A 9111-nucleotide genomic window follows, 5' to 3' on the forward strand; every position below is an offset into this window, starting at 1 on the left:
GCCTTTTTTAAGTGTAGCAGAATGAGTGAATGACCCTCGTTCTTCCTCTTTTTTGATATTATTTTTTGGACTTAGGCCATGTTCTTTCTGGCTTATTTTCAGCCTACTTCAATTCAAATTTCACTTATTGATTCGATTCGGCTCAGATTCGATTGATTGCTCCATTCATTGATTCGATTGATTTGATTGATTCAGCTCATTCGATTGATTCATTCAACTCAACTCGCTCCATTGATTGATTGATTGATTGACTCCATTAAATTCAAACTCATTTGATTTTAGTCATCTTAAATTTAATAGTTATTATTAATTTTGTTATCAATAATACTATTTTTTTTAATATTATTATTCTTTATTCTTTATTATTATTATTATTATTATTATTATTATTATTATTATTATTAATAACATTGTTAATATAGCGTTAACAATAATTTATTTATTAGAATTATTATTATTATTATTATTATTATTATTATTATTGGTATTATTATTATTATTATTATTAAAATGAATAAGAATGTTATTAATGTTAATATTATTGTTGTTATTATAATTATTATCGGTATTATCATTGTTGTTGTTAAAATGAATAATAATGTTATTAATGTTAATATTATTATTGTTGTTTTTGATGTTATTATAATTATTATTGGTATTATTATTAAAATTAGTGACATTTATTATAAATATTATTGATGGGGCACGCCCAAGTTCCCAACCGACTTGACTCACTAGCCAATACGGGGCCATACAAGTCAACATACTTGCCAACATGGTTACAGATTCACTTACAATTGGTACCCTACAAATCACGAATCGTTAAAAACGACTTCTATCAAGTTGATTACTGAAAATACACATAACACATTTTAAGCAAATCACGAATCGGTAAGGCGTATTCATAGCGAATCTGGTAACCATGCTTGCCAAGCCATCATTTGAGGTACACATAAAAACCTATTAAATACCTCATTATTCACCAATCAATGGTAAAATACTTCTCACCAACAACTTCATCTCTCTAGAAGTAAGACTGCTCGAGCTACTATGAGAGGGCATGGAGAACTTAGTTTCAAGCACGGTCCCGAGTATCCACTAGTACCGTAAGACATTAGAGAAGGACCTCTTGCGAACCTACTGAGGCCCTGTTTGTTACGCGTGCAAGATTCATCCGAAGAGAACAAGCATAGGCTCGAGGTGCCATCTGAGATGAGCGCGTTGACCCGACCCGGATTCGAGCAACGCTTACTTGAGTGTTTTTAGTCGAAAAAATTATTTTTACTAATAATGATATTAAGAATATTATTAGTAAAAAATTACTATTTTTTAATTATTATAATTTATGATTATTCATATATAATATAATTATTTTTTTTCTATAAATATTAATATTAGTATTATACTTTGAATATTAATATTATTATAGTTGTTAATAACAATAATATTAAATACTATTATTATTAATATGATTATTTCAGTTTAGTTCAGCTCAATTCGGCTTTATTCAGTTCAGTTCAGCTCAGCTCAGCTCCATTCAGTTCAGTTCAGTTCCATTCAGTTCAGTTCAGCTCAGTTCACTTCAGCTCAGCTCCATTCAGTTCAGTTCAGCTCTAAAAAGCCAGAAAGAACAGGGCCTTAATTTTACTTCAACACAATCCATTCAATTTTTTTAAATATATTTCATTAAGATCCTAAATTCAGTTCATTTTAATATAATTCATTTTTAATTTTCACACTCATTCATACACTATAACTTAATTCAATTTAGATACTCATGGTCTAACTATTTGTTAATTCAATTAATCAAAGCTACCCAATACCCACCCATTGTAAGTGGGTTACGATCTAACCCTACAAAATAATTATTTATGGCAACAATTGTTTTAATGGTAAAACGAATCCAAATTAATTGTCCAGGTACTAAGAAAGTTTTTTACACTCTGTTCTTATTATCGTGAATGATATAGTATTGAAAACATTTAAATATTGAAACAAATATTACAAAGTTAAAAAATTAAAAAGAATGTATAATATTACCATTTTGAACAAGACAATCTTATCTAACTATTAAAAGGTCTCCTTTCAAACGGTCATTTTCATCTGAAGGCTTCAAACATGCATATGTGATCCATTTATAGTTAAATGTGATTCAGTTTAAATGATACTCAAATTTACCACAAATATAACACAGTTTAAATCGTTATATTTTACCATAAAAATGATCAAAGAAACCTCTCTGATGATTTCACATAGAAAAGTCGTCTAAAATGAGAATTGATGTCAATCTAGATTCTAGACTATTGGCTAATGGATAGTCACATTCTTTCTTATCAAAAACAAAACCAAAATGGCATCAAAGTTCAAATCCAACCTCTTTTGCTTCACTTTTACTATTTGTGATTTGTGAAACTCTCAAAAACTTAAATTTTTGTTTAATAAATAATAATAATAATCACCCACCATTGATAACTCCATTCCCACCACTTCTTTGCTTCTCTTCCTCTTCTTCTTCTTCCTTGCTTCTTTCAATCACTTCACAGTCAATTAGACAGTTCACTTAACCTAAATCATCCTTATTACTTAAGATATTCCATGTCCCTGTACTTCCCAACTCATAATCTCACTTTTTCACTTTATTTTTATAATAATTGGGAAATTAGGGTTCTTGCTCTTACTCAGCAAGTGTGGTGGGAGAAAGCTCCATTTCAGCTTAGATTTAATCATATTTCCACTTTTTTATGCCAAACCCATTTCAGAAACCCTCTTATTTTATCTATTTAACTTATTTTTTGAGGGGAAATTGTGAAAGTTTGCATCTTTTTTGTTTTTTTGAAGTTACTTGTGATTTTTTCAATTAATGTGGTTTGATGAACTAATTGTGAGAGATCTAAGTTGGGTTTTTTGGTGGGATCTTCAATTTTTATTTGGTTGCAATTTCATCAAAAAGGTACTGTATATTCTTTGGTACTTAAACAACAAATTTAAGCTATTTTCTTTGTTATTTTGTTATTTGTATTGTTAATTGTAGTTCGGAATTGGAATTTTTTTTAGGGTTGATTGTTTTGGATTTGGTTTGCTAATACTGTTCATTAATTTATTTCATTGATAAATTTGTATATTTTTATGTTTGTTGATGTTAATTTGAAATGCCGATGTTTAGTTGTAGTTATTTCATGAAGGAATTTAACAGTGGAAGTAAGAAACAAGAAAGTTACAGTGGGTAAATTTGCTTAGGTAATAGGTATATCATATGATTTTCGAAATATTGCTTGTAAAGTACTCCCTCCGTTCCAATCATTTGCTTGCCTTCGATTAAAATACTGTGCACAAAGAATAAAAAAAGTAAAATGATTGGGACGAAGGTAGTATCTTTTTTTGCGATAGTGAAATCCGAAGTTTTGTAGAACTAAGGCTTTGTTGCTGTCAAATAGGTATAATCTGTTCATTCTTCATTTAAATTTTGGATTATGTTGCTTCTGTGTTACCTTTAGAGTAGTCTTGTTATGTTATCGATTTTTTTTGATGTCTGAATATATTACTCTTGAAGCTGGTATTGATGGTTTTGAGTGGACTTATTGAATGAGCAAGTTTCATAACCCATGCAGGGCTAGCTGAGTAGGTACATTGGCTTCTGGAGAAATGGGCGATCTCAATGCTGAGTTATCGAAGAAAGTCATTTTTGGCTTAAAGCTGTGGGAAGTTATTGGAATTGTTGTTGCTTTGTTCATCATTATCATACTTGCTCTTGTACCTCTGTGCCTCTCATCACGCAAAAAAGCAAAAAGAGCTAGGGGAAATATACCGATTACTCAAATCCCCTCGGTTTCCAAAGAAATAAAAGAAATTAGGGTGGAACACTTGTCGACGAATGTTTATGCTCCTGGAGAACGGAAGTTTCTGACACTTAAGGATACATTTAATGATAGGGACTCAGATAAAATGGTTGTCCTTGAAGATTCAGGGAAATTGAGAAATGGAGATGTTAGCAGCCAGTCTGGTTCATTTCACCGTGTAGAAGCAGGCGGATCTATATCAGGGGAGGAAGGGAGTTCCGGGACATATACTGTGTTTAAACCGTCTTCCTCTCACCCAATCACCGCACCTTCTCCACTTAGCGGTCTGCCTGAATTTTCACAGTTGGGGTGGGGTCACTGGTTCACATTACGGGATCTTGAAAACGCAACAAACAGGTTTTCGAAAGAAAATGTGATTGGTGAAGGTGGATATGGAGTTGTTTACAAAGGATGCTTGATCAATGGAACTCCGGTAGCTGTTAAACGGATTCTTAACAACCTGTGAGTGTGAATTTTTTTAGAGCAAGATTTACGTTTCCAGTTCTAATGAGTCACTCGCTATTCCTTATTTTTCGATCACGATAAAATAAAGCAGAATGGTGCTGTGAATAGGCTGTCTCTTCCTTTAGTTATTTCCCTTGGTGACGTAGCGGTCATTCGATGCAAATCTGGACACAGTTTTCATTATGGGGAATTCTGAAACTATAACGGCCTCTTCTTCTTCCCTTGTTTAACACAAGGGATAAGGCTTTGTACATCAGGTACCCCCTTCCCCACCCCCATTTGTGGAACCCTTGAGCCGCTGGGTTTAGGGGTGTGCTTCATTGAGGCACTGATTTGGCGAAACTGTAAACCTAAACCGATCTCTATCAAACGATTACCAATGGTGCACTTAACCATTTATGTCATGATTAATAGCAAACGGTCCTTACACACTTTTTCTCACTTTACTTTTTTTTTTTCCTTGTTATAATTTCCATTTAACACATTATGGTTATACCTAAGCAACTCTCGATTTGGATCTTAAAAGAAATAAAGTTTTAGCATCAGTTCAAGTTGAGCCAAAAACAAAAATTGTACTCCCTCTGATTTGTAAATACTTTTACATTTTTTCACTATTTGCTTGTGTTAGGATTACCTTCCATTTCAATATTTTTCAACATCTCGGATGTACAATGTCATTTATTATTTATACTAAAGCTATAAAATACCTTTCTCTTGTCCCACTAACCCAATAATACTCTAAAGCAAGCATTTGCATTTCAGATGCGTAGTTTGTATAATTACTCTTTAAATTATACAATCTTGTATTTTGGAAGGTATTTCTGAAACAGTGGGAGTATACCGTTCAATTCTGTGAAAAGGTTGGTCTAGTTAACCATTTTATAAATTGTGAACTTAAACTAAATTGCTTGCATGTCAAAGATCATGGTTCAGTGCTTTGAATCTCTGTCAAAGGGGTTCGGTTAGCCAAAACTGAAATAGGCATAGTTTTGCAGGGTTTTTGTTCAATTGGTTTTACGGTTCAGTTAGTTTTCCTTTTCTCCACACCCTTAACTCGGGTAATGTTACTCATTGTATACGGAGTACAAGGTAACTGGTTTATGCTGTATTGATGATGAATTCTGTCAACCTTCTTGATTGTGCAGAGGCCAAGCTGAGAAGGAATTTCAAGTGGAAGTTGAAGCAATTGGTCACGTACGCCACAAAAATTTGGTCAGGCTTTTGGGATATTGTGTTGAAGGAACTCACAGGTGCCTCTCTGCTATTGGTGCAAGTGTTTAAATGATTTTCATGTTCTTTGCCTTCTTCATTGACCTAAAACAAACATTGGCTGAAAATGGCTAACTTCTCTTTTCCTGCGAGTTTCAGGATGCTAGTTTATGAGTATGTTAATAATGGAAATCTTGAGCAATGGCTTCATGGTGCCATGCGGCAATATGGATATCTTACATGGGAGGCTCGTATGAAAGTGCTGCTTGGCACGGCAAAAGCGTAAGTTGATTAAATTATCAAGCACTGTATAGAGCCTTTGGCAACTAGCCACTTAATAAGCCCCTTTCAATGCCTGCCCTTATACTGTAATTGAACACTTTACAACCTGCATGTTTATTTCCCCAAACAATAATTCAAAATCTTGTGAGTTGTGACTTTAGCTTTTCGTCTGTTTAAGTCTGCCGTATTTTTTAGAATTTGATCCACGTTCTATTATTTATTAGGAATGCTTCTGTGTTGCATATTTTATCAATGGACTTCAATGGTAATGAAACAAAGTACTCGTAATAAAGTATCTCCTTGCATACCTATTAAAATTTATACAGTCATGATTATTTTCCCTTTCATTGTGGGGGACTTAGTTAGGGATCTTCCCATCACATCTTAAAGTTCCCCTTTGAATTTTCACTTGGTCTTGGTACACTACCCATTCAGAGACTTGGGTTCATATTAGTTCCATACCGGGCTACTTGTTGCATTGATAGAGTTCCCGATGTGCTGGTACTATAATATTTTTTTAAGTAGAATATGTAATTATGTGGGCGACGTTTAAAGGCGTGTTGTTACTATCAGAAGGGTCTCAGTCTCGCTCATGAATTTCATTGCTGCAGTCTTGCCTACTTACACGAGGCAATTGAGCCAAAAGTTGTACACCGAGATATCAAGTCCAGCAATATTTTAATTGACGACAGCTTCAATGCAAAGGTGTCTGATTTTGGGCTAGCCAAACTTCTTGGTGCTGGGAAAAGTCATGTGACAACACGTGTCATGGGAACCTTTGGGTATGTCTCCATTCCATTCATATTTCTCCACTTGACTTTGATGGTCAAATGAGCTTGATATACTATACATATTTTCTCCATTTCTCCTAATATATGTAAATGTAAATAATACTATTTACAAATTTTCATGTATATCCAAATAATTTTTTTTTTTTGAGAAGTCTTTATTTTATATATTCTGAGTAAATTGAGGAAATACAAAAAGAATGGAGGGAGTAGTTTTGAATGACAACTGCACTATAGCTGTTGTGACTTATGTCTCATGTTTATGGTCTTTCTCCTTCATCAGATATGTGGCCCCTGAATATGCAAATACTGGCCTTTTGAATGAGAAGAGCGATGTTTATAGTTTTGGTGTCTTGCTTCTGGAGGCTATCACTGGAAGAGATCCTGTGGACTATGGCCGCTCACCACAAGAGGTAGTAAATCACACTTGCTAGTTTTTTCTGTTTTCACAATTTGGTGTTTCGTTGGTGATTTTATTTCCCTTTTCGGTCTGTTAAGTAATCAATAATATGGCTGCTTCATTTCGTTGTTATGCTAAATTATGGTGGCTTCTGGCATTTAGCTCTGCTACAAATAGAAAGCAAGGTCAAAACACAAGAGAGCCAAAATAATTTGGGGTTGGTTAACTGTTGTAACTGTCAAAAGAAAGCAAGGGACGAAAGGAGGTAAAATAAACAAGAATGTAGACGTAAGGGGAGACAAGCTAGAAGGAACGGGGTCGAGTGGACTAAACAGATGCTAGACGAAGGAGCTCGAAGAAAGAAAAGGCAGAAAAAGAAAATATAATCAAATAAACTATAAAAGAAAAAGCCTAATTTATTGCAAGGTGCAAGACACTATGTTTGATTATGTTTGCTGGGTACTTGCTGTTGAGCTGATTTGCCATGCTGTGCAGGTAAATTTGGTGGATTGGTTAAAAATGATGGTGGGAAGTCGACGGTCAGAGGAAGTTGTGGACCCCAATATTGAAGCAAAGCCATCAACAAGAGCTCTTAAACGTGCCCTTCTTACTGCTCTGAGGTGTGTTGATCCAGACTCTGAGAAAAGGCCCAAAATGGGCCAGGTTGTTCGTATGCTTGAATCCGAGGAGTATCCCATACCTAGAGAGGTTAGTGCTCCGAATATGTTCTTGAAATATAGCCTTTTTTTTATTCTACTATGTTCACGAGATGACTGATTTCTTAACCTTCATGGTTGCATCATAATCCGATAAGGTTTACTACTAAATGATCTAGCTTTGCAAGGGCATCAGCGCATTGTTATTATAGTTGTTGCCTAGTGTGATTTGCTTTCCTTGAGATCGACGGTTGATTTACTACTATGGCACCACATTATATACTCCTTAATTGGATTTCAGTTGCGAAATATTAATAGGATTCTGTGCCTCTTTGCGTCCATCATCCTGTTAGCTGGTATCGCAATTCAATGCAAATATTTATGGCTTTTGCACTGGTTATATCATGACACGCAGTATTTTGTGTTGCTCCTTGCGGAAGTCTATAATGACTCAAATTGATAATGTTCTTGCAATTGGTGAAATAATGTGAGTTCTTGAACATCTTATGTGAGAAAAGCTCTTGAAGCTGCACTCACTTATGAAGAAGTGCAAAATACTCTTGATGGAGTGCCTTTTCTCAGCTGTACTTTCGACTACTGTTATTGAGTGTGTTTCTGCGCTTTTCAGGATCGCAGGCACAGAAGAACTCGGGCAAACAGTACCGAGATTGAATCACAAAAGGAGTTCTCAGATACAGACAAAAGCGATAACCCAGACTCAATGTCAGAGAGCAGGAGGACCCCACGAAATCAAACGTGATGATGCATGCCATTCAGTCTAATGGTTCAGGCCGTTCAGTTGACCACCACCATCTCTTGTCCGCCAGTTTTCCATTTATATGGCCGGCCGCTCTATATCGGGCTAGAGTGGGAATCATTCTCCCTTGGGGTTTTCTCGCTATCTTGAACCGGACCGAATAGCCGGACCGAGGCAAGTACTGAGTCGTAGAGGTCTGTTTAATATTTTTTAGTCTGTATAAATAAATATTCTTTTTTCTCTTGGCCTCTTCATCTTTGTTTCTTCGGTCGTATCTCGTACGGCACGTGCACTATTAGGTTGATAGATTGATTTATGTAAGCGTAGTTTGTGAAGTCCTGAACTGATTTTTTGATTACTTTTCTGGTGAGGGAGGGGATTGTATAGTAGTACCGTCGTACTGGATATTTAAATTTGTTTCACGATGTTAGAGGCTTAGAGCATAGGTGTTCCTGGCATGGCAAAACAGCGATGTCATTCCGAATTGATCCTTGAGAAATGGCACGTTCGCCCGTTACTGCGACGTGGAATGATGGCCCAACTAGCAAGATGGTGATGAATAACTGAGCACCAGGACAAATTAAGCCCTTCTAGCAAGTTATAAACTCAGACATGCAGCAACGATGACAAATGTCGTGTGACAAATGATAACTAAATTCTGAAATATTGTGGGAATAAATTTTAACCAAAGTTTTTGGTTTAACGACCACAATGGGAG

The 9111-nt window shown here is 35.2% G+C and overlaps 1 protein-coding gene across 1 annotated transcript; it reads left to right on the top strand.

Moving 5' to 3' along the window:
• Nucleotides 1-2284: 2284 nt before the first annotated feature.
• Nucleotides 2285-8831, top strand: LOC141647462 (putative receptor-like protein kinase At5g18500). Its single transcript, XM_074455657.1, has 8 exons — nucleotides 2285-2950; nucleotides 3609-4298; nucleotides 5447-5551; nucleotides 5670-5792; nucleotides 6404-6574; nucleotides 6864-6993; nucleotides 7476-7688; nucleotides 8265-8831. The coding sequence occupies exons 2-8, from the start codon at nucleotides 3643-3645 to the stop codon at nucleotides 8394-8396; spliced, it is 1530 nt and encodes a 509-aa protein (XP_074311758.1). The 5' UTR covers nucleotides 2285-2950; nucleotides 3609-3642; the 3' UTR covers nucleotides 8397-8831.
• The last annotated feature ends 280 nt before the right edge of the window (nucleotides 8832-9111 follow it).

The sequence above is a fragment of the Silene latifolia genome, chromosome 3, assembly GCF_048544455.1.
Source record: "Silene latifolia isolate original U9 population chromosome 3, ASM4854445v1, whole genome shotgun sequence".
In the NCBI taxonomy this organism is placed as follows: domain Eukaryota; kingdom Viridiplantae; phylum Streptophyta; class Magnoliopsida; order Caryophyllales; family Caryophyllaceae; genus Silene; species Silene latifolia.